The sequence below is a fragment of the Xenopus tropicalis genome, chromosome 4 (genome assembly GCF_000004195.4).
Source record: "Xenopus tropicalis strain Nigerian chromosome 4, UCB_Xtro_10.0, whole genome shotgun sequence".
In the NCBI taxonomy this organism is placed as follows: domain Eukaryota; kingdom Metazoa; phylum Chordata; class Amphibia; order Anura; family Pipidae; genus Xenopus; species Xenopus tropicalis.
Window position 1 is genome coordinate 62,633,184 of NC_030680.2, and position 25,949 is coordinate 62,659,132.

Genomic DNA, 25,949 nt, shown 5'->3' on the forward strand with positions numbered 1-25,949 from the left:
TGACTGAGTAAATATTTGATTAGGTGAGCCAAAAGTGTGGCGTTTTTACTAAACAATAGGAGGACTATTGGGCAGTATGCTTTTTAAATTTTGACTTGCATTCTCCTTTAATCTGAAGTCATGTAAAAGGGTATTAAGCAAATAAATGGAAATTCTGTTTAGCAGGGACAAGATCATAGAAGAAAATGTCTAAACAGAAACATTTTCAACTTCCGGGTTTATGTGGCAAAAAGTTTTAAGCATTCCGATTCAGTTCGACCAGAGACATGGGTTCACCAAATCCAAATCCTGCTACAAAAGTCAGAATCCCAAACCAAATCCTGGATTCAGTTCATCCCTACCTACTTCATACCTTACCTTCCTTATATTTACTTGAGGCTGTTGGACCTGGATAATTACTAATACATGTAATCAATTGAGAGACATTGTTTCACAATAGGCAAATAATGCGATATGCTAAAATTAAAAACTGTGACGCTTCATTACATGCATATTGGCTGTATAAGTATATTGAATACTTGGTCCTGCACTATTATTTTTATTCATTTATTTTTTAGTTTCGATTTTAAGGGGTCGAATAAAAAGTGGCCCTGCATTAGGATTGCTTTTCCCGGCAAGTTATGTAACTAAATAATCTTCATCAATACACATGTTTATGTTAAAAGCACCCATGAAGCGGAACAGATCTCCTAGAAACCTGGCGGCCCAACCCAAGCTTCTCAGCGTTGTAGTTCGTTTCCTAAGCGATTCGCTCCTGTCACCATAGAAACTACCTCGTCAACCACATCCGGCAACAACTTTGCGTTTATAGCCTCGTTCTAATACTACTACAACATCCTGTGGGAAATTCCTACTCTTGATGCCTATTGGTCAGCAGTCTCCTGAACTATCGCGATATTTCTTGAAAAAAAGCTTCTGCGGTGAGGGGTGGATTGTGTGGCCGGAAAGGGCTTTGGTATTGGAGAAGGATCCATTATGTCGGAGACAGATCCTAAGACAGTGCAGGACCTGACCGTGGTGGTGAGCGCAGCTTTTAGGGCGCGATGTGTTAATGATTATTAAATGATATAAAACTAGGAGCATGGTCCCGCAGTAATGGCCAGTCTGCTTGCAGATTGGAAGTCGCCTTTGTGGCCCTTCTGCCATTAATGTTTACATCTCCCATCACTCTTTTGCTTCTCTCTTTTTTTTTTTTTTTAATACAATTTTTTGTTTAAACTAGGGATTTACAAGACCTGTCATTTTTGATTCGACCAAATATTGAATCCTTTACAAAAGATTCAGCTGATTATAAAACCACAATAGAATCAGAATCTGTATATGTGGATTTGAGATAAATCTCCAATAAATTACACTAAACTGAAAAAGGGGCACAGCCCAATGCAGTAAAGACTTGGATTTAGTTGGAGCAGCCACATAGATGTGTCCCTATTTTAAAGGACAAGGTTATTTTTTCTGCTCCTTTTAACAAACAAAAATGCACTGGCCCCGGGGAACAACGCAGCTCGGCTTCACCATTTTACCTACCTTTGCAATGTGTTTATCCTAATACAGGTATGGGACCCATTATCCAGAATGCTCAGGATCTGGGGTTTTCCAGATAAGGGGTCTTTCTGTAATTCAGATCTCCTACCTTAAGTCTGCTAATAAAATTATGTAAACCGTAAATAAAACCAATAGGATTGTTTTGCCTCCAATAAGGATTAATTATATCTTAGTTGGGATCAAGTACAAGGTTCTGTTTTATTATTACAGAGAAAAAGATAATCATTTATAAACATTTTGTGAATTATTTGCTTATAATGCAGTCTATGGGAGAGGGTCTTTCCGTAGTTCGAAACTTTCTGGATAATCGGTTTCCAGATAAGGGATCCCATACCTTAACTTGTATGAATCTGAAAATTTTACTCTTCTGTGCATCTGAGTTTAAAGTGAGACACCTGGGAAAATGAAGTAAAAGTGGCATTGCAGTGCTGCATTGCTTAGTGATTTAGTAAGGGCAAGACTTGACTTGATTCGTTTTTAATTTTTGGAGTTTCACGAATCAATTTTTTAACAATAAAAATAGTGTTATCATTGTTAAATATTTGTATGTCATTAGCTGAAAACTTGCTGCTCGGTATATATCCTTTTTGGTTGTGCAAGACTTTAAAATGACCAATAACAAAAAAAAAAAAAAGGTGGCAGTACTTTGTAAATGTATTTAAATCTAATAATGTCTGCTCAGAATTGGCAAGTCATTTCATTCACCATTGTTTTTTTTTTTATAAAAATATTTTTCATTCCTAGAACGCTGTAGAAAGCAGTGAATTACAGTTGACAACCCCATTGGTGTACACAAAAAGCCCATTGTATTCTGAATACTTTATCTGTTGTCTGCTTGGCAAAGTGGGCCCTACGCGTCACTGCGATGTCCCACAGTTGCCCAAAGTTTCCTCTCAAGACAACTTTGGGCGACTTCGGGACTTCGCAGGGATGCATATGCCATCCCACCAGCGATTTACATTCTAGCCGGTGGGATGGCATTGCAGGGAGATTAGTCGCCCTCAGCCCTGTTGTATGTAACAGTACACTTAGAACAGTCAATAACCTTTTGGAACCAAGTGCTGTAATTTTAGGAAACAAACATTTCATTGATTTTGGCTACAATCACCATATATGTTTGGAGAAAAAAGAATAAGGGTCTGAAGAGCACCTTGCCACTAGCTTGTGGATGGTTCTGTTGGGGTTGTGTGGCGAGCCAGTGTGGATAGATGGAAGTATAGATTCTACCTATAATCAAAATGTTTTTGGTCAGTGCACTTCTCCAGGTGTCCCTAGTAAGGATTTAACACTCGTACTTGTGCAGAAGAATTAAATGCACAAACCAGTGACAACTGGCAATAGGTTAGTCACATTGCTGCATTATTTTTTTTCTAAAGGGATGTCCAAAACAATATGCACATAACATGTTTTTTTGTAAGTAAATAGTAATTGTGCTTTAAGATTTGCAAGGATTTCAGGGTTAATACTTTTTAACTGACATGCACGTAGCATCATGCCAACATGATAAAACATACATTTTTGGGGTCTGTGTAACCCTGTGCAAGAATCGCATTTCCTAATGCTGAATATGATGATCTCTTAAAGGGTTAAGTGTGTCGTTCCCTTGTTCCACTGTTAACTAAAGTTTCTCAAGTCCCCACTACCACACTCATTCCTCAGCTCATTATTCCTTCAATGGAATTTCTACCAAGACACAGAATCCTGCAGTAGTAGTTAAAGGAACTTTATCAGGGATCCCTGATAACTGCACATTGCTTCTGCATAAACTTCTTACTGCTCACAACAAAGTAGGTAAATGATCAGGGGGTGCCCAAACTTTTGAACATGACCTGACTGTATGTGGGGAAACCTATATTTGTATTGATCACATATAGCTTATTAATTACGTAATTTGTGACATTCTTATAAAAGTGTATTCTGGAACTAAAGTAGAATTGATTTACATTATATAGCCAAACATATCATCTGACATGAATCTGACATGATATTGTGGTTGAGGGTGCCAGGCCGGTCTTGCAGTTTAGATGTTGCTGTGGGTGGCTTTATATGGAAGGTTAATGCAGGTTGCTGCTGATTTACCTATACACTTGTTCCATAGAGTCATTGTATGGTACTGTATAACTTGACAAGACCAGTTCTGTATTGCGCTGCAATATACATGCTTAGGGTATTACTGCCCATGATTTATGTGTTTATCAATTTATTTGCTCACAAAAGGTTTATTCAGCCATCAAACGGCCTAAAGTGCAGTTGTAGCCCACCAGATGCAGAACATAGGGCCTTAAACAGAAAACATGCATAAAATACTAAATGAGTGGTAGAACAGTTATATGATTTGGGCTCTTTTATACATTTTAATGTATCTTTATGTTTTTACTATATTTTTCTTTACAGGTTCAGAATTTGCTTCAGCAAATGCAAGACAAGTTCCAGACCATGTCGGATCAGATTATTGGGAGAAATATCCTTAATGTATTATTGTTGGTGCATTAAAATTAGGAGTCTCTAATTCTTTATCCTAAAGGGGGAAAAAACAGAAGTAATGCAAAATATCTTTGTAAGTTGCCAGCTTGGTGTAGCTGTGTATATCTGTTATATTATACAGGTATGGGACCTGTTATCCAGAATGCTCGGGACCTGTTATCCAGAATGCTCAGGACCTGGGGTTTTCTGAATAAGGGGTCTTTCCGTAATTTTGATCTCCTTGCCTTAAATCTGCTAAAAATCATTTAAATATTGAATAAACCCAATAGGGTTGTTTTGCTTCCAATAAGGAATAATCTTAGTTGGGATCAAGTACAAGGTTCTGTTTTATTATTACAGAGAAAAAGGAAATCATTTTTAAAAATTAGAATTATTTCCTTATAATGGAGTCTATGGGTGATGGCCTTTCAGAACTTTCTGGATAACGGGTTTCCGGATAACATATCCCATACCTGTACATGATATGAATGTGAGCTTGAAATTTTTTTCTCTAATCTCCTGGTTTGGTACCACTGGGGATGTTGGCAGTGATATACAAAGCATACATTAAGATTAATGAACAGAGCATTTTAACGAGTAGGGGTGCAGGGGTTTTGCCACTTGTCTGGAGATTGTGTGTACAGCAAACATTTGGTCCAATATTTCCTTGTAATAAGCACAATTGTGTAGCACAGTTTTTGCACGTTCAGCTCGTACATGATAAGGTTTGCATTCACATTGAAATCTTTTACAAACTGTTTGATGCATTCCTTATGAATGCTCAGTAGGTTTATGAATGCAGTAGGATGTGATCTTGTTCTGCTTCCTGACCTACAGGAAGTAATGTTGTTCTTTTTCTTTAACTAAATTACTTGATGACATGAGCACTCGTATAGATGATCTGGAGAAAAATATTGCAGACCTCATGACACAGGCAGGAGTGGACGAAGAGGAAAGTGCAAACAAGGTTTGTATCATTTACTGGGCTTATATCATCATGTATTGTGTGTTGCTTTGTATGCCACAGGCCACACACACCCTACGCCAGTGGTTCTCGATGTGTGGGTCGCGACCCCTTTGGGGGTCAAATGATCCTTTCACAGGGGTCGCCTAAGACCATTGGAAAACATATATTTCCGATGGTCTTAGGTATTATGGTTGGGGGTCACCACAACATGAGGAACTGTATTAAAGGGTCTCAGCATTAGGAAGGTTGAAAACCACTGCCCTATGCACCGTGAGCTGATTACTTTGAACTGATTCCGTTTAGCAGGGAAATCTCATCTTGCTATATCTACTATATATCTAATCTATAAATCTACTTTAAATCTAATCAAGTACAAGGTTCTGTATATATAAATATATATAATATAATATATATATATATAATATATATACACACATATACTCAAGGCTTTTGGGAATAGGAAAGCCAACGCCTGACACCTTTTACTTGCATGCATTTGATATCAGTCCATTAAGTTGCAGCTATTGCATTATTGGTGTGAGTCTCAACTTGTTGTACCTGTAGTACATAGTTATGCATGAAGCCGAATCTGATCAGAATCGTACCACAGTCCATTGTGTAAGTCTTATGCAAACACGGGTTCATATGTGTACTTCTATCTAATATATTGTTTTTCTTTAAAGGGACCTTAACAAGTGTTCCTCTGCGTTACAAACCTTAACAAACCTGCTTTAATCTATCAAGAGAGTATATCTTGTTTACCAGCACAATATTGGACATCCATCAGACTTATTTATTATTCTTTTCTATTTTAGCAGCAGCCGCCGCCGCCAAAATAGACTGCGCTGCGGGACTCCCAGATTTTATACCAGCCCACTGGACAGCAGTATCATTTTTCCCAATATAGATGGCTGCAGCACATTTTTGTAATAACTCCTTGTGACAGAGCGTTGATTTCTTACTTGTATTGTACATTTGGGTTTGTTTGTATTTTATGATTATTTAGTGATCTCATATTCAAGTCACCACACAATAAATGGGTATTACACTTAGGTTGTTTTAATGTATATATATTCCCAAATATATTTCACTAAGTTTCACAGAAGAAGATTTATTCATTCTATAAAGGAAATTGTGGTTCACTAGCAATAAACTAGTTCTTAAGCCCATGCAGTGCTGTGAATTGTAGAAATGACGGCAGTGCTGTTGATTCTGTTTCTGATCAGCACTTTGGTCTGTGCTGAACTAATGTTCACACTGTAACATAGGGCATGGCAGATCAAAGAGCAGCTGGCAGTGAGATTTTAAGGGACACCATAGCTTGATAAGCAGTTATTCATTTTGTTTCACTTATGGCATAATCTAAGGGCATGGATTACTGGCTCCTGCCTGTGGAGAATATCATCGCTGAATCAAACAATACAGCAGTGCTGTATGTACAAAAGCAAATACACAAAAGTACATGCAGTTAACCATGTAGCTTATACTTTTGTATTTTGATACACCTCCATTTATGACTGTTAGATGGTTGAAAATAAAACGGGACAACTTCATCTGTTTGCTTCTTTGGTTGGCTAATGTACATCAACATAAGAATGGTAGGTTTTGCACATAAATCTGATGACTATAAGTGTAACAGCAGTTCTGACTTTATTTAACCTAAAGGCACATGGGCTGATTTTAGGCATTTTGGTTGTCATGATTTTTAATAGCCCGTGGGTGCCAAAATTCTACTCTGTTGTTTAATATGGCAGTCACCTAAAAGTGCTCATGCAAGGCCTTATATTCAGTTGCCTGCGGAGTTTTAAGTGATGGCAAGGAGCGATTTGGCACCATTTCCTAAGCTACTAAAACTTAAACGTTTGATAAAAAAACAACCAAAATGGCCCCATATTGCTTTGTCCTTATACTGTCCTATAATTTATAAAGCAGGAACATGTATCTATAACTTGGTTAATGCATAGCATAACAATTCTTGTAGGCAATAATGAATAATATATGGTGCTGGTTTCACTCTGGGCTAAAATTTATCATCTTTAAAAATGTATTTTTTGGAGCTCCCTAGAGATCATTGTTTCAAATGAGGGGTGGGCATGTAAGGTCAAGTAAGTAGCAAAGTAGGAGGGGGATAGCCAATCACAGCCCTGCAATCACACAAGCAAAGACATGCTTCAGTTCCCTATCTGGTCTGCCTAACTGCTTATTGATTCATATGCTACAGTTCAGAAATATGGTATCATTTTGATATGTCATGTTTTTGTTTTGCTTTACAAAATGTTTTAAGTAAACATCCTTATCCTACAGCGCTGAGTGCCGCCTGCTCCCCTGCACAGCCTGGGAAAGGAGGCAGCAGCAAGTAGAATAGATGGGAGGGACTAGTAGGATTTTTGGAGAAATTTTCAATAAATCAGCAAATTTCCTTTTATAAGCAATATTTAGAGGTGTATAATGCACTAGCACATTCTTGTATTTTTTTTACACAATATGTCCCCTTTAAAATATTTAAAAACCTGTTATGAGTGTAGTGGGACCAAATGTTTAACCATAAAATGAGGACTGAACCCAAAAAGTCTGAAGACATCTATCTGCATGCACAGCCGCATACTTCAGCAGGCCTGTGCCAAGCACAATGGCATTTCCCACTACATTGTACATGCATATAGGTAGAAACATGATGTTTTGTACATAAAGTCAGCAGCACCATATTTTTTGGCTGGAGATGGGAAACCATTTTTCTGGGTGTTCCAGGTATAAGTGGATGAAGGGGTACGCCCCCGAAACGTTGCTGCTATTTTTTGAATAAACACGCAGGGGCCAAGCCCCGCTTGCATTACACTCGTTGTGCCGGTCAACTATTTTTTTGCTGCACTGCACTAGGAGTGCCGACTCTCTGGGCTGTGCACCGAGTAAGAATTGTTGGAGGAGGTAAGGGTGTGCTGGGTGAACTTTCCAGGTATAAGTGGAACATATATAAGTGCGACTATGGCTACAGTGGGGAGGTAATGTCATCAGAGTTACTTATCCTTAGCAACTGTACTTGCGAGGCTAATATAGGGCTCACAGCCACCTATTCTCCAAAGAAGACAAGAAGAAACATCCTTACTAGTGCAGTATCACTCACCTTGCTGTTATCTAAAATACTGAGATTGCCAATCATGATTTTCTTGCCAATATTACCCCCCCCCCCCCCCCCCCCCCGTTCGCTCTGCTCTCCAATCCCCCCACCCCCTGTCTGCTCCCTGCACCTGCCGGCACACACCAGTGCAGAAACATCCCCCCGCCCCCTGTTTTCCTGTTTGGCACTATTGAGACAACTGAAGGTATGCCTGCAGCTTGAGATTAACTCTTTATTAGCCTTTCCTTCTCCTTTAACCTTAATAAAACCCTAGAGAATACTGGAAATTGTAGTTCAGCAAGATTTTGAAGGAACTTGGAAGTCTGTTGTGCAAATGTCTATTTGCATGCCAACATTTTGACGACTCCCCTCGACTAAACTCTCTCAAAGTCATGAATACACAGTTCCATCTAATAAATAAAGGTAAATATTGAGTATTTCTACATGGACTGACTTGTGGGACATATTTTCTGTTCTCTGGTCAGTGGAGAATTTTTCAAAAATGCAGTTACAATGATGGCTGTAGTGCCATTGTTAAACAGTGTACAGAAAAGTGACCCAAGGGGCCGGTGTTCTACGCACAGTATTGCCCACACACTTGAGGTTTTTTTAATCAGTTTCCCATGAATGAGGATCACAGGAGGCAGGTGGGGAGAGCAAGGGATGATGATGTGTTATTGCATATATTTATAAATTATCTGCAGTGGTGTGACTGGACTGTAAAATATCCTACATAGCATTACTAATGTGAATATATTGTTCTGGAATCGGCTTTTGCTGCCAGCAGGAATAATCTTCCATCCAGAATGACTAAATCAGCAACAACAACATTATTTTCTGTAGCTCTAATGTAAAATAGAACACGGGGTCCCTTGCCTGATGTTGTTTTCCCACAGATAATTTAGATGCAAGTACATTATAAGTCCCCCTGAATTGGATCTTTACATTCATGTCAGCCATCAGTCATTTCACATATTAAATGGGCCTATTTTTGTATTCATTTGATCTATGGTTTTGAAGATTTTCATTTCAGTTTGGATGTTGCTTACATCAGTGTATAAATGTACATTGCTGGCTTAATATGGGGTCTACATGAAAAGGAAAAATCATACAGGCAGAAAGCCCAATTGCTTGTCAAAGCCTTGAGTGGGCACACAGCCCCTAGAAATCACTATACTGGGAATAAACTTTTATTGCTTTCTGGGTAAAGACAGGAACCTGTTGACAATGTAGAATCAGTTTCTTGGGAGAAATATCACATATGGCATTTGCCATTCCATCATTCATGTACCTCACTATAAATCATTCCCTTAGTTAGATTTTTGAATTAGCAATTTAGCTTTAGAAACCTGCTGACAGTGTTTGTAAAAGTCCATGACTTCTACTGGAGCATATTTTTCTACTCAAGAGCAACGTTAGCATGAAAACAAAACCTCTGATGAACTTATAGTGGGTCAAAGTAATTAAAGGACATACACTTGCTGCACAGGAATGGCACCTGTTATCCAGAATAAAGGATCTTTCTGTAATTTGGATCTCCATACCTTAAATCTACAAAAAAATCACTGAAACATTAATTTAACCAAACAGTATTGTTTTGCCTCCAATAAGGATTAATTATATCTTAGTTGGGATCAAGTACAAGGTTCTGTTTTATTCAAAAATGAAGAAAACAGCAGCACTCCGGTTGTTTTGAAAAATGTGAATCTTTACTTAAGTGCCAAAGGCAAAGGTTCTGTTTTATTATTACAGAGAAAAAGGAAATCATTTTTGAAAATGTGAATTATTTGATTAAAATGGAATCTATTTGAAATAGCCTTTCTGTAATTCAGAGCTTTCTAGATAACAGCTTTCTGTTACCTGTATTATGTATTATCCCTGGATACAAGAACAAAAGCTGATCAAAGTTTGCAGAGGATTTCTTTAATTGTGGTGGATAAACCATGATTGACATAGTTCATGCTCACAACGCCTGACCCAATGAAACAGGGCTCTATGGTGGGATACTCGGGAAGATCCCATTACCAGGTCCGGACAGGCAATCTGTGGATTCTGGCAAATGCCAGAGGGGCTAGAGTATGATTCCAAAGTTACTATTTATTGGCCCTGCGGAGGGTTTTTGGGCCTCTATGTATCTGAAATACCAGGGCCTAATTTGAATGCCAGTCCAAATCTGCCCACAACTGACACATAACATAAGACAGCCCAACTGAAGTCCACTGAAAGACATCTGAAAGTTTTGGTAAAGCACAACATCCCTACAGTCAACCATGGAAGAAGTTTGCTGATGATTATGAGTTGCTTTGCTGCCCCAGATACTGGGTGCCTTTATGCACAACATAATGGAAGCAAGAAGCTGTGAAGGCATATGGGAGCACAGTATTGAACCCAGAGTCGGAAAGCTGGATCCCATGGAGGAATGAGAGATATCTACAGGGAAACCCTGACTTGTTATGTACTGAGGAGCATGATATACAGTTCGGGCTGCCATGGTAAATGACAAAAATATTAGCCCATTTAGAAGAAATTGCAGGTCTACGAGGTCTTCCCTTGTATACAGAAGTCTTATGACACCTGTTAAAACTTCATTTTCATTTCAAGCTTTATTTCCCTGCAGAGCAAGGGAGTGATTGATAGAGGCTAAAAATAAAAATCATAGCTACCTCACACCTTTAATACCAGTCACATATTGAATTCACATCCTGCACGGCTAATTGGCAATTCATTTAGATGCATGCTGCAAATGTAAACGATTTATGTGCAGGAAGTGTATTTAAAGGGGTGGTTCACCTTTATTTTATCTTTTAATATGCTATACAATGGCCAGTTCTAAGCAACCTTTCAATTGGTCTTCGTTACTTATTATGATTTGCCTTCTTCTTCTAGCCAAAAAACTATGGATCTGTGAGGATACAGTTTTATTGTTACTTTGTATAGCTTATTTTTCTAATCAGATCCTTTCCTATTCATAAACCTCTCTCATTCACACCACATCCAGGTTACTAAGGTCACTTGGACCCTAGCAACCAGATAGCTGCTGCAACTCCAAACTGGAGAGCTGCTGAACAAAAAGTTAAATAACTAAGAAATAATAAAAAATGAAGACCAATTGCAAATTTTCTCAACACATACCTCCCAACTTTTGCTACCCCGTCCCGCTGTCCCGGATAGCCGCCGATCTGTCCCGCTTTTAAAGGTCTCCGCTCCCGTGACGTCACACGCATGTCTCCCCTTAGCGCCGCAGCTCTGCTCAGTTCAGTTCTAACATAAAGGCCTTCACAGTGCAGAAGCTGCGGCGCTAACAAGTGCGTGTGACGTCACGAGGAGGAGAAGGAGAGCCCTGGGGCGCAGCCGGATGGTGGTAGGAGCAGGGGGAGCTGCAGAAAGCAGGGGGATGCTGGGGAAGACACTGGAGGAAGGTAAGGGGCAGCTGGAGGATGTTGGGGAAGACGCTGGTGCAGCTGGAGGATGTTGGGGAGGACGCTGGGGGAGCTGGAGGATGTTGGGGAGGACGCTGGGGGAGCTGGAGGATGTTGGGGGAGGACGCTGGGGGAGCTGGAGGATGTTGGGGAGTACGCTGGGGGAGCTGGAGGATGTTGGGGAGTACGCTGGGGGAGCTGGAGGATGTTGGGGAGTAAGCTGGGGGGAGCTGAACGATGTTGGGGAGGACGCTGGGAGGAGCTGGAGGAAGGTAAGGGGCAGCTGAAGGATGTTGGGGAGGATGCTGGGGGGAGCTGGAGGATGCTGGGGAAGCTGAAGGATGTTGGGGAGGACACTGGGGGGAGCTGAAGGATGTTGGGGAGGACGCTGGGGGGAGCTGGAGGATGTTGGGGAGGACGCTGGGGGGAGCTGGAGGATGTTGGGGAGGACGCTGGGGGGAGCTGGAGGATGTTGGGGAGGACGCTGGGGGGAGCTGGAGGATGTTGGGGAGGACGCTGGGGGGAGCTGGAGGATGTTGGGAAGGACGCTGGGGGAGCTGGAGAATGTTGGGGAGGACGCTGGGGGGAGCTGGAGAATGTTGGGGAGGACGCTGGGGGAGCTGGAGAATGTTGGGGAGGATGCTGGGGGGAGCTGAAGGATGTTGGGGAGGATGCTGGGGGAAGCTGAAGGATGTTGGGGAGGACGCTGGGGGGAGCTGGAGGATGTTGGGGAGGACGCTGGGGGGAGCTGGAGGATGTTGGGGAGGACGCTGGGGGGAGCTGGAGGATGTTGGGGAGGACGCTGGGGGAAGCTGAAGGATGTTGGGGAGGACGCTGGGAGGAGCTGGAGGAAGGTAAGGGGCAGCTGGAGGGTGTTGGGTGGATGCTGGGGGGAGCTGGAGGATGTTGGGTGGATGCTGGGGGGAGCTGAAGGATGTTGGGGAGGATGCTGCAGTTGGGAGCGGCCCATAGTATGGGGACACTGGGGGAGGACCAGCAATATTTTAGGGGGTCCCTGCTCTAGCACCAATGCAAAATATAACACCTGGCTACCAGTATTTTAGGGGGCCCTGGCTACCAATGTCTGTCATGAGTCTGTCATTAAATACAGGTGCCAAAGTGCATAATGAAATCCTTATGGCCACAATATGTCATAAAATGATTGGGGCCACCGTGTCTGTCTTCTGGTGCACTTTGTGTATGTTATGCTTTTCAGACGTGGTTTTGTAAAATGGGCCTGTTTGGATGGGGGGAGTGGCCAAAAAGTGTGTGTGGCCTAAAAAATGTTGCCGCGCTGCGCGCGGCAGACGTTTTTGTCCCTCCTTCTGCTTTTCAAATGTTGGGAGGTATGTCAACATTATACTAAAACTTAACTCAAAGGTGAACCACCCCTTTGATATGTGGCTGGTATTAAAGGAACAGTAACACAAACATATTTAAATACCTTATAAGTCACAAAACATCTCTAACATTAGGTCTAGCCTTTCCCCCCTTGCCTTTTTTAAATGCTTCAGGTAGAATTTTAGTGACAAACTGCTCCATAGCAGCATGGCGAAAAGGCGACGGGTGCTTGAATTCCTGTGTGCACTGACCCGGAAGTCGTCTTCGTGTAGGAGGACACAGTTTAAATTTATGTTTCTATTTCTTCAGACAGTTTGGGGGGTAATGTTGCGATCATAAATTTAAACTACATAAGCTGATAAAAAAGCTCAAGTGCCGAAGAGTTACACATAACTATAAACCCAGTGAGAATGAGGAATGAATGGATATTGGGAAGTTGTATCAGGAGTCAGAACCAGCAGTTCCGGAAAGGGAAAGGGACAGACAGACACCGTAACAGTTACACATAACTATACACCCAGTGAGAATCAGGAATGACTGGATATTAGGGAGTTGTATCAGGAGTCGGAACAAGCAGTGCAGAAAAAAGAAAGGGACAGACAGACACAGTGAGAGTTACACATAACTATAAACCCAGTGAGAATGAGGACTGAATCGATATTGTGGAGTTGTATCAGGAGTCGGAACAAGCAGTGCAGGAAGAGAAAGGGACAGACAAAAACAGTGACAGTTACACATAACTATAAACCCAGTGAGAATTTTGACTGAATCAATATTTGGGGGTTGTATCAGGAGTTAGAACCATCAGTGCAGAGAAGAGAAAGGGACAGACAAACACAGTGACAGTTACACATAACTATAACCCCAGTGAGAATGAGGAATGAATGGATATTGGGAAGTTCTATCAGTAGTCAGAACCAGCAGTGCAGAGAATGGAAAGGGACAGACAGACACAGTGACAGTTACACAAAACTATAAACCCAGTGAGAATGAGGACTGAATGTATATTGGGAAGTTGTATCAGGAGTCAGAACCAGCAGTGCAGAGAATGGAAAGGGACAGACAGACACAGTGACAGTTACACATAACTATAAACCAAGTGAGAATAAGGAATGAATGGGTATTGGGAAGTTGTATCAGGAGTCAGAACCATCAGTGCAGAGAAGAGAAAGGGACAGATAGACATAGTGACAGTTACACATAACTATAAACCCAGTGAGAATGAGGAATGAATGGAATTTGGGAAGTTGTATAAGGAGTCAGAATCAGCAGTTCCGGAAAGGGAAAGGGACAGACAGACACAGTAACAGTTGCACATAACTATAAACCCAGTGAGAATAAGGAATGAATGGGTATTGGGAAGTTGTATCAGGAGTCGGAACATCAGTGCAGAGAAGAGAAAGGGACAGACAAACATAGTGACAGTTACACATAACTATAAACCCAGTGAGAATTAGGACTGAATCAATATTGGGGAGTTGTATCAGGAGTCGGAACAAGCAGTGCAGAGAAGAGAAAGGGACAGACAGACACAGTGAGAGTTACACATAACTATAAACCCAGTGAGAATGAGGACTGAATTGATATTATGGCGTTGTATCAGGAGTCGGAACAAGCAGTGCAGAGAAAAGAAAGGGAAAGACAAACACAGTGACAGTTACGCATAACTATAAACCCAGTGAGAATGAGGACTGAATCGATACTGGGGAGTTGTATCAGGAGTCAGAACCTGCAGTTCTGGAAAGGGAAAGGGACAGACAGATACAGTGAGAGTTACATATAACTATAAACCCAGTGAGAATAAGGAATTTATGGGTATTGGGAAGTTTTATCCGGAGTCAGAACCAGCAGTGCAGAGAAGGGAAAGAGACAGACAGACAGACACAGTGACAGTTACACATAATTATAAACCCAGTGAGAATGAGGAATGAATGGATATTGGGAAGTTCTATCAGGAGTCAGAACCAGCAGTGCAGAGAATTGAAAGGGACAGACAAACACAGTGACAGTTACACATAACTATAAACCCAGTGAGAATGAGGAATGAATGGATATTGGGAAGTTGTATCAGGAGTCAGAACCAGCAGTGCAGAGAAGGGTAAGGGAGAGATAGGCACAGTGAGAGTTACCATAACTATAAACCCAGTGAGAATGAGGAATGAATGGATATTGGGAAGTTGTATCAGGAGTCAGAACCAGCAGTGCAGAGAAGGGAAAGGGAGAGACAGACACAGTAAGAGTTGCACATAACTATAAACCCAGTGAGAATGAGGAATGAATGGATATTGGGAAGTTGTATCAGGAGTCAGAACCAGCAGTTCCGGAAAGGGAAAGGGTACAAATAGACACAGTAACAGTTACACATAACTATAAACCCAGTGAGAATTAGGACCGAATCGATCTTGGGGAGTTGTATCAGGAGTAAGAACAAGCAGTACAAAGAAGAGAAAGTGACAGACAGACACAGTGACAGTTACACATAACTATAAACCCAGAGAGAATAAGGAATGAATGGATATTGGGAAGTTGTATCAGGAGTCAGAACCAGCAGTGCAGAGAAGGGAAAGGGACAGACACAGTGACAGTTACACATAACTATAAACCCAGTGAGAATGAAGAATGAATGGAATTTGGGAAGTTGTATAAGGAGTCAGAACCAGCAGTTCCGGAAAGGGAAAGGGACAGACAGACACAGTAACAGTTACACAGAACTATAAACCCAGTGAGAATAAGGAATGAATGGGTATTGGGAAGTTGTATCAGGAGTCGGAACCATCAGTGCAGAGAAGAGAAAGGGACAGACAAACATAGTGACAGTTACACATAACTATAAACCCAGTGAGAATGAGGACTGAATCGATATTGTGGAGTTGTATCAGGAGTCGGAACAAGCAGTACAAAGAAGTGAAAGGGACAGACAGACACAGTGAGAGTTACACATAACTATAAACCCAGTGAGAATGAGGACTGAATCGATATTGTGGAGTTGTATCAGGAGTCGGAACAAGCAGTGCAGAGAGGAGAAAGGGACAGACAAACACAGTGACAGTTACGCATAACTATAAACCCAGTGAGAATGAGGACTGAATCGATACTGGGGAGTTGTATCAGGAGTCAGAACCTGCAGTTCTGGAAAGGGAAAGAGACAGACAGATACAGTGAGACTTACATATAACTATAAACCCAGTGAGAATAAGGAATTTATGGGTATTGGGAAGTTTTATCCGGAGTCAGAACCAGCAGTGCAGAGAAGGGAAAGAGACAGACAGACACAGTGACAGTTACACATAATTATAAACCCAATGAGAATGAGGAATGAATGGATATTGGGAAGTTGTATCAGGAGTCAGAACCAGCAGTGCAGAGAAGGGTAAGGGATACAGACACAGTGAGAGTTAAACATAACTATAAACCCAGTGAGAATGAGGAATGAATGGATATTGGGGAGTTGTATCAGGAGTCAGAAACAGCAGTGCAGAGAAAAAAGAGAATATTCATACATAACTTTTTTATTTTTGGAGAAAAAATTACAGATCACAGAAGACAGAAGACAGAGAGTCCAGGATGAGAGATCAAGCCCCTCATGGATGTGCTTTTTTGGGTACAGGAACCCCCTTATCTCATAATAATGAACTCCCTACTGTAAATGATAAGGATATTAGCAGTCACTGAGGGGTTTTGTGCCCATATAAAGGCACAAGGCTGCAGGCTGAGTTATACAGGGAACTCTGAGTATCACTCATGTATTATAAGGGATAATGTACCCTCTACTGTAAATGATAAGGATATTAGCAGTCACGGAGGGGTTCTGTGCCCATATAAAGGCACAAGGCTGCAGGCTGAGTTATACAGGGAACTCTGAGTATCACTCATGTATTATAAGGGATAATGTACCCCTTACTGTAAATGATAAGGATATTAGCAGTCACGGAGGGGTTCTGTGCCCATTTAAAGGCACAAGGCTGCAGGCTGAGTTATACAGGGTGTGGTTTTAAAAGGGGAAATGGTGAAAACTGGCTTCCATTATCGGCCCTCCACCATGTAGGCCAGAAAAATTCCAGTCCTCGGTTCCACAGAAGTTGGTAAGCACTGAGTTACTGAGAGCTGTGCAGGTAATACAAAAAAAAAACTACAGGAAGTTTAACTCCATCCCTCCCATCTTTGCTTCACCATTAACAGCAGTGAGGATTGGATAAACTGGGAGCTGAAGTCTGAACTTCCTCCCGGTCCATCCAATCCCCACACGGCTTGTCCGGGACTTAAACTTTGATTAAAAACCCAGCAGGACAGAGAGCTGTGCAGGGGAAAGAAGATGCAGGGATTCCTGTCAGAGGGAACATGTATGTAAGGGGGGAAGGGAGGGGGGAGTGAGGGGCACAGAGAAGGTAAAACAGGAGAGACTGGCACCTTTAGTGGGTACATGGAGGGGCATATGCCATATGTGTGCCCCCCGACACCAAGTAAAAACACCTGCTCCTGCCTTTGTGGCTCCCCAAGTCACACTGGGGGCAATAGACTGACACAGGCCTGTGAGGGGCAATGCAGCCGCCACGCTGCCAGGCTCTTACTAACAGGGGAGGCCATGTTGGGGCTGGTTGCTGGGGGGCAGATAAAGCCCCTCTCCTACTGCTGTTACTGCCAGGGCTCTTACGGAACTCACTGATGCACCAACGCAGGGAACCTATGTGCCCCCCTAACCCTGCCTGTTATCTGCATCCTGTGCCCTCACTACTGCTCAGCATGGGGGGACTTAATGTTATCTCCCCCCCAACCCCCATCTGCCATTTTACCCATACCCACACATACTCATACCCCCCAACCCCACAAATGCCATTCTGCCTCTACCCCACATACCCCCAACCCCACAAATGCCATTCTGCCCCTACCCCACATACCCCCAACCCCAAAAATGCCATTCTGCCTCTACCCCACATACCCCCAACCCCAAAAATGTCATTCTGCCCCTACCCCACATACCCCCAACCCCAAAAATGCCATTCTGCCCCTACCCACATACCCCCAACCCCAAAAATGTCATTCTGCCCCTACCCCACATACCCCAACCCCAAAAATGCCATTCTGCCCCTACCCCACATACCCCCAACCCCACACCCCACAAATGCAATTCTGACCCTACCCCACATACCCCCAACCCCACAAATGCCATTTTGCCCCTACCCCACATACCCCCAACCCCACAAATGTCATTCTGCCCCTACCCCACGTACCCCCAACTCCACAAATGCCATTCTGCCCCTACCCCACATACCCCCAACCCCACAAATGCCATTCTGCCCCTACCCCACATACCCCCAACCCCACAAATGTCATTCTGCCCCTACCCCACATACCCCCAACCCCAAAAATGCCATTCTGCCCCTACCCCACCTACCCCCAACCCACAAATGCCATTCTGCCCCTACCCCACATACCCCCAACCCCAAAAATGCCATTCTGCCCCTACCCCACTACCCCAACCCCACAAATGTCATTTCTGGCCCCTACCCCCAACCCCAAAATGTCATTCTGCCCCTACCCCCACATACCCCCAACCACAAAAATGCCATTCTCTGCCCCTACACCACATACCCCAACCCCAAAAATGCCATTCTGCCCCTCCCCACATACCCCAACCCCACAAATGCCATTCTGCCCCTACCCCACATACCCCAACCCCACAAAATGCCATTCTTGCCCCTATCCCACATACCCCCAACCCAAAAAATGCCATTCTGCCCCTACCCCACATACCCCCAACCCCAAAAATGCCATTTTGCCCCTACCCCACAAAACCTTAACCCACACTGAACCTAACAAGCAAAACCAGAACCTTCCCCAGAACTTGGAAAACCTTAACCTACTGCAACCTACCCCAATATTCACCATAGGGATTCAAGAAAAACACAGAGACATGTTTATGGGGAAACCTGTTGGTGGGCACAGGATTTATTTAGATGTAGATAAGTGGGAGTTGGGCATTCCTAAAAGCCAGTGATCCAGAGGAAGGCAAAAAATCCCTGGCACTGGGCCAATTTGTACCGAGGGTAAAAATTCCTTCCTGACCCCTAGAAACGGCAGTCGGGTTTACTCCCTGGATCAGGGCTTTATATGTTATGGCGGGGGCTTTGGTTGAAGGGGCGGGCAGGGGCTTTGGTGGAAGGGGTTTTTTGTGGAAGGGGCGGGCGGGCGGGGTGGACTTGGTGGACGGGGCGGGGGGGATTTATGGAAGGGGTGGGGGGCGGAGGATTTAATGGAAGGGGTGGGTGGGGGGGGGATTTAATGGAAGGGGTGGGCGGGGGATTTAATGGAAGGGGTGGGGGGGGCGGGGGATTTAATGGAAGGGGTGGGGGGGGCGGGGGATTTAATGGAAGGGGTGGGGGGGGCGGGGGATTTAATGGAAGGGGTTGGGGGGGGCGGGGGATTTAATGGAAGGGGTGGGGGGGGCGGGGGATTTAATGGAAGGGGTGGGGGGGATTTAATGGAAGGGGCGGGGGATTTAATGGAAGGGGCGGGGGGGCGGGGGATTTAATGGAAGGGGCGGGGGGCGGGGGATTTAATGGAAGGGGCGGGGGGGCGGGGGATTTAATGGAAGGGGCGGGGGGGCGGGGGATTTAATGGAAGGGGCGGGGGGGGCGGGGATTTAATGGAAGGGGCGGGGGGGCGGGGGATTTAATGGAAGGGGCGGGGGGGCGGGGGATTTAATGGAAGGGGCGGGGGGGGCGGGGGATTCAATGGAAGGGGCGGGGGGGGCGGGGGATTCAATGGAAGGGGCGGGGGGGGCGGGGGATTCAATGGAAGGGGCGGGGGGGGCGGGGGATTCAATGGAAGGGGCGGGGGATTTAATGGAAGGGGCGGGGGAATTTAATGGAAGGGGGGGGGGCGGGGGATTTAATGGGGGCGGGGGCGGGGGATTTAATGGAAGGGCGGGGGGGCGGGGATTTAATGGAAGGGGGCGGGGGCGGGGGATATTTAATGGAAGGGGCGGGGGGGCGGGGGATTTAATGGTAAGGGGCGGGGCGGGGGGGATTTAATGGAAGGGGCGGGGGGGCGGGGGATTTAATGGAAGGGGGGGGGGCGGGGATTTAATGGAAGGGGCGGGGGGCGGGGGGGGGGATAATGGAAGGGGCGGGGGCGGGGTGAATGGATGAGGGCGGGGGGGATTTAATGGAAGGGCGGGGGCGGCGGGGATTAATGGAAGGGGCGGGGGGCGGGGATTTAATGGAAGGGGCGGGGGGGCGGGGGATTTAATGGGGGGCGGGGATTTAATGGAAGGGGCGGGGGGCGGGGATTTAATGGAAGGGGGCGGGGGGCGGGGATTTAATGGAAGGGGCGGGGGGGGCGGGGATTTAATGGAAGGGGCGGGGATTTAATGGAAGGGGCGGGGGCGGGGGATTTTAATGGGGGGGCGGGGGATTTAATGGAAGGGGCGGGGGGGCGGGGGATTTAATGGAAGGGGCGGGGGGCGGGGGATTTAATGGAAGGGGCGGGGCGGGCGGGATTTAATGGAAGGGGCGGGGGGGCGGCGGGAATTAATGGAAGGGGCGGGGGGGCGGGGGATTTAATGGAAGGGGCGGGGGGCGGGGATTTAATGGAAGGGGGCGGGGGGCGGGGGATTTAATGGAAGGGGCGGGGGGGGCGGGGGGATTTAATGGAAGGGGCGGGGGCGGGGGATTTAATGGAAGGGGCGGGGGCGGGGGATTTAATGGAAGGGGCGGGGGGCGGGGGATTTAATGGAAGGGGCGGGGGGGCGGGGGATTTAATGGAAGGGCGGGGGCGGGGGATTTAATGGAAGGGGCGGGGGGCGGGGATTAATGGAAGGGGCGGGGGGCGGGGATTTAATGGGAAGGGGCGGGGATTTAATGGAAGGGGCGGGGGCGGGGGATTTAATGGAAGGGCGGGGGGGGGGGATTTAATGGAAGGGGCGGGCGGGCGGGGATTTAATGGAAGGGGCGGCGGGCGGGGATTTAATGGAGGGGCGGCGGGCGGGGGATTTAATGGAAGGGCGGGCGGGCGGGGGGATTAATGGAAGGGCGGGCGGGGGGGGGATTTATGGAAGGGGGCGGGGCGGGGGATTTATGGAAGGGGCGGGGGCGGGGATTTTAGTGGAAGGGCGGGGCGGGGCGGGGGATTTAGTGGAGGGGGGGCGGGCGGGGGATTTATGGAAGGGGCGGGGGCGGGGGGATTTAGTGGAAGGGCGGGCGGCGGGGATTTATGGAAGGGGCGGGCGGTGGATTTATGGAAGGGGCGGGCGGTGGATTTAGTGGAAGGGGCGGGCGGCGGGGGCATTTAGTGGAAGGGGCGGGGGGGCGGGATTTATGGAAGGGCGGCGGGCGGGATTTATGGAAGGGGCGGGGGCGGGTATTTATGGAAGCGGGGGGCGGCGGGGCATTAGTGGAAGGGGCGGGGCGGGCATTTAGTGGAAGGGGCGCGCGGGCGGGGCATTTATGGAAGGGCGGGCGGGGCATTTAGTGGAAGGGCGGGCGGCGGGGGATTAGTGGAAGGGCGGGCGGGGGATTTAGTGGAAGGGCGGGCGGGGGATTTAGTGGAAGGGGCGGGCGGGCGGGGGATTTAGTGGAAGGGGCGGGCGGGCGGGGGATTTAGTGGAAGGGGCGGGCGGGGCGGGGATTAGTGGAAGGGGCGGCGGGCGGGGGATTTAGTGGAAGGGGCGGGCAGGGCGGGGGATTTAGTGGAAGGGCGGGCGGGCGGGGGATTTAGTGGAAGGGGCGGGAGGGCGGGCGGGGGATTTAGTGGAAGGGGCGGGCGGGGGATTTAGTGGAAGGGGCGGGGGGGAATGGGTGGGAGCTTTGGTGGAAGGGGCGGGGGCTTTGGTTGAAGAGCGGAGGGCTTTGGTGTGGGCGGTGGCTTTGTTAGAAAGGAAGGGAGGGCGGCTTGTATGGAACGAAGGCGTGGTAGAGCGGGGGCCTGGAAGTAAGGGGTGGGAAAGTGGGTGCTTGGAAATAAGGGGTGGTAGGGCAGGGGCTTTGAAGGAAGGGGTGGGAGGGCATGGGCTTGGAACTAAGGGGTTGGAGGGCGGGGCTTGTGTGGAAGGAAGGGGTGGGAGGGAGGGGTCTGGTGTCAAGGAGGGCAATGGAAGCTAGATGTTGCCCTGAACAGTCTTCCGGTCGAGCGCTGAAAAAAATAGAGAAACATTTTAGAAATTGTTGAAATAAGGTAAAAACTACAGACAAATACGTGTTCTTTAGATATAAAATGCTGGGGCTACAGAATATCCGCTACCTGGAATGGTACCTTTCATTCTTGTATTGGTTACCTGGCGCCTGTGGGAAAACCCATTTGGTAAGGTGGATATGTAAGCCAGCGCTACAACAGCCATTTGTGCCTCACCCCCCATTGGCCACCAGAGAATCAGCAGTGATATCTGTAGGGCAGATCGTTACTCAGTCACAGGAATGTGAAATGGCCACAAAGGCCAGCACATGATACAGTTGGGCTCTTTCATCAACACTGGGCAAAACTGCACCTGGGCAGTAACCCATAGCAATCATATAGCTATTACCTTTCTTCAGTCAGTTACAGGTAGAACTATGAAAACAAACATCTGATTGGCCACCGTTTATTACCTCCCCAGTGCAGAGTGTTGGTAGTTACAACCAAATCTCCTCCTCCTCCTCCTCCTGGAGGGTGGGGCTTGATTGGAAGGAAGGGGTGGGAGGGAGGGGGCTTGGAACAAAGCGGGGGGCGGGTGGGGGCTTGTGTGGAACTAAGGGGTGGGAGAGTGGGGGCCTGGAACTAAGGGGTTGGAGGGTGGGGCTTGCGTTGGAAGGAAGGGGTGGGAGGGAGGGGGCTTGGAACATAGCGGGGGCGGGGTGGGGGCTTGTGTGGAACGAAGGGGTGGGAGAGTGGGGGCCTGGAACTAAGGGGTGGGAGGGTGGGCTTGATTGGTAGGAAGGGGTGGGAGGGAGGGGGCTTGGAACAAAGCGGGGGGCAGGTGGGGGCTTGTGTGGAACGAAGGGGTGGGGAGAGTGGGGGCCTGGAACTAAGGGGTGGGAGGCGGGGCTTGAGTCGAATGAAGGGGTGGGAGGGAGGGGACTTCTGTAGAGCAGGGCCAGGGAAGTTAGATCTAGGCAGGATACTGCCCTGATCAATCTTCCTGTTGAGCGCTGAAAAAAATAGAGAAACATTTTAGAAATTGTTTAAATAAGGTAAAAACTACAGACAAATACTTGTTCTTTAGATATAAAATGCTGGGGCTACAGAATATCCGCTACCTGGAATGGCACCTTTCATTCTTGTATTGGTTACCTGGCGCCAGTTGTTGCCCAGTGGGAAAACCCATTTGGTAAGGTGGATATGTAAGCCAGCGCTACAGCAGCCGTTTGTGCCTCACCCCCCATTGGCCACCAGGGAATCAGCAGTGATATCTGTAGGGCAGATCGTTACTCAGTCACAGGATTGTGAAATGGCCACAAAGGCCAGCACATGATACAGTTGGGCTCATTTATCAACACTGGGCAAAACTGCACCTGGGCAGTAACCCATAGCAACCATATAGCTTATACCTTTCTTCAGTCAGCTACAGGTAGAACTATGAAAGCAAACATCTGATTGGCCACTGTGGATTACTGCCCCAGTGCAGAGTGTTGGTAGTTGCCCTTCCCCCACATAGGAAACATTTAATCAGTGCCAGGAGGTAATTAAACAGCCAGGTGGCGAGTCAGGGGCACAAGGAATGTGAGACGGGGGCAGTTTTTGTCTGAGCGCCCACTCGCTCTCTGTTGGAGATTTCAGGCTGGCAAGTGTTAATGCCAGATTCCTGTGATATCTCCTATTTGTTGTTATATGAACCCAACCATCTTAAAGGAACAGTAACACCAAAAAATGAAAGTGTATAAAAGTAACTAAAATATAATGTGCTGCTGCCCTGCACTGGTAAAAGTTGTGTGTTTAGTTCAGAAAGTCTACTATAATTTATATAAATAAGCTGCTATGTAGCCATGGAGGCAGCCATTCAAAGGAGAAAAGGCACAGGCACATAGCAGATAACAGATAAAACACTATTGTATTCTGCAGAGCTTATCTGTTATCTGCTATGTAACCTGTGCCTTTTCTCCTTTTTCCCAGCTTGAATGGCTGCCCCCATGGCTACACAGCAGCTTATTATATAAATTATAGTAGTGTTACTGTAGCAACCACACCAGTTTTACCAGTGCAGGGCAACAGTGCATTAAATTTTTATTACTTTAAAGCTCTTTCATTTTTTAGTGTTACTGTTCCTTTAAAGTAGAACTGCAACACCCAAATGTATATGTTTGTGCCCATAAATAAGTGGAGACAGCAGAGCTTGTGGTGGGGTTGATGCTTGTTATGTTTTGCAGTGTCCTTTCTTTTATACCCCTCATTGCTCTAAATTGCAGGACTATGTATAGTGAAGCCTTCCTGCATCTTGGCTTTAGTCTGCATGTTCTAGAAGGGCATTTAGAGATGTGGAAGGTCTGAGTGGCTTTAACAGAGGCAAAAAATGGTGACCCACCGCCCCACTGAGCACTTGTGACATTCAGGTAAGAGTGGAATGGGGCCTACATAAGAATTTGCATGATGTGGTGGGATTGGGGGCTGCTCGGAGGTTTAAAATGGTCTAATAATATATTGAGTGAAAAAATATTAAATTCAGCTCAAACCTCCTCAAGGTCCTCCTCCTGGCTCAGTTGCTCGTCTGAGCTCTCTTCCTGGCCGGTGTCGTGGGCAGTTTGGAATGGTGACTCCTGGGAAATATAAATACAGTTTTGCAACATTAGTATGTACAGAGCCCCACTGGTTCCCTGCTCCCTTATTTGCACATTTGATTGGTGGATTCTCGGCCTGTGCATAAACTCAGGCTGAATATCTTCCCCCTGTACCCCAAAAAGCTTATTGCCGTGCCTGCACCTGGAGCCATTGTGTTGGCTGGAGCTATACTCAGGAGTTTCCCACCAAAATCCACTCTGTTTGCCTGAACCCAAGGCAGCGCAATGGCTCGGGGCGCCAGCACATCAAGAAGCATTTAGGGACATGGGGTCGGATTCCCAGCCCGTGTTTATCCGCAGGCCGAGAAGACTGCTAAGTAACAGATACTGACTGTTAGGTAAATATAATTATTATCCTTTACAGATATTATTCATGAACCCTGTAGCTCAAATAAAAACACATTGGGACCCCTGCAAACTTTTTGGCCCCCGTACCTCACAGGTGTTTAAGGAAGGGTCTCCACACTCTTCCAAGGGTTCCTGGTTATGAAAAAAAACCTCAGATCAGCAGAGAAGATGATAAAAATGCATATTTTCCATTCATGTGTTACTTTCTGCTTACCTGTGAGTGGCAGGGGCCAGTGTCACTGCTCTCCTGCCCAATCATGTCTTCCTCCTGTTTAAAACCGAAAAAAATATTGTAAAACAAATTCTCATGGCTGAAAGTAAAGTTTGGGAAAGTCTTATTTGATATAAATATATGAGAAATAGAAGGTGTATGTTGCTGTGTAACACAGGGCATTATAAGGAGGTGGGACAGACTCACCAACTCTGAAGTAGGCGGTGCCTAACAAATTGCCCCCCCAAAGTTAATCTAAAATATCTTTCTCTATTGTGACCCTATTATTTTTCCTTACCTGACAGATGTTCGTGTTCAGGATGTCTGGAGTCTCCTGGTTAAAAAAAGGTAAGAGAAGGATGTTGCTCGTTGTAATAAAGAAGCTAATATACAGTCTAGTATAAAATATAGGGTGATTTTTATTTGCCCCTACTCTCCCCTCTCTTATGCTTACCCGGCAGTTGTCTATGGCCGGCTTCATTTCTGGCTCTGGGATCTCCTCCTAAGAGAAATAAAGTTACCCAATCAACTTACTATAACTTGTATATACTTGTAGTTTAGTATCTAAAAAAGACCTTGTACAAACCATTTCATGTATGTTTATTTTTTACTACTTACTTGGCAGATGTTTTTGCCGGGGATTTCTGGTTGTTCCTGGTAAAGAGATAAAAGTCAAAAAGTGAAAATCAATTATATGTAATATTCAGGGACTGGTGTTTTATTATTGAATTATTTGCTATTCATGTGGCAAACGGCGTTGCCATATCCAACCGATGGTACCAGCTTAAACCTGGCG

General features: G+C 45.9%; 1 protein-coding gene and 1 long non-coding RNA gene across 3 annotated transcripts; one reads left to right on the forward strand and one right to left on the reverse strand.

The window, feature by feature from the left end:
- The first annotated feature begins 897 nt into the window (after positions 1-897).
- hsbp1 (heat shock factor binding protein 1) lies at positions 898-6,528 on the forward strand. Of its 2 annotated transcripts, none has more exons than XM_012961008.3 (4): positions 898-1,020; positions 3,940-4,006; positions 4,881-4,975; positions 5,794-6,528. In XM_012961008.3, exons 1-4 carry the CDS (start codon positions 976-978, stop codon positions 5,812-5,814), a joined length of 228 nt encoding a protein of 75 aa, XP_012816462.1. In that variant the 5' UTR covers positions 898-975; the 3' UTR covers positions 5,815-6,528.
- Positions 6,529-25,123: 18,595 nt separating this feature from the next.
- Positions 25,124-25,656, reverse strand: LOC116410404. Its single transcript, XR_004222369.1, has 3 exons — positions 25,608-25,656; positions 25,452-25,487; positions 25,124-25,210 (listed from the first exon to the last, which is right to left on the reverse strand). It is a non-coding gene; the product is annotated as an uncharacterized LOC116410404 (long non-coding RNA).
- Positions 25,657-25,949: the final 293 nt, after the last annotated feature.

Excerpts from the sequence above, each read along its gene's own strand:
- hsbp1 (XM_012961008.3), top strand. The coding sequence starts at position 976 with ATGTCGGAGACAGATCCTAAGACAGTGCAGGACCTGACCGTGGTG. Across the intron at positions 1,021-3,939 it reads TGCAGGACCTGACCGTGGTG|GTTCAGAATTTGCTTCAGCA; the intron begins GTGAGCGCAGCT and ends TTTTCTTTACAG. Across the intron at positions 4,007-4,880 it reads GGATCAGATTATTGGGAGAA|TTGATGACATGAGCACTCGT; the intron begins ATATCCTTAATG and ends TAACTAAATTAC.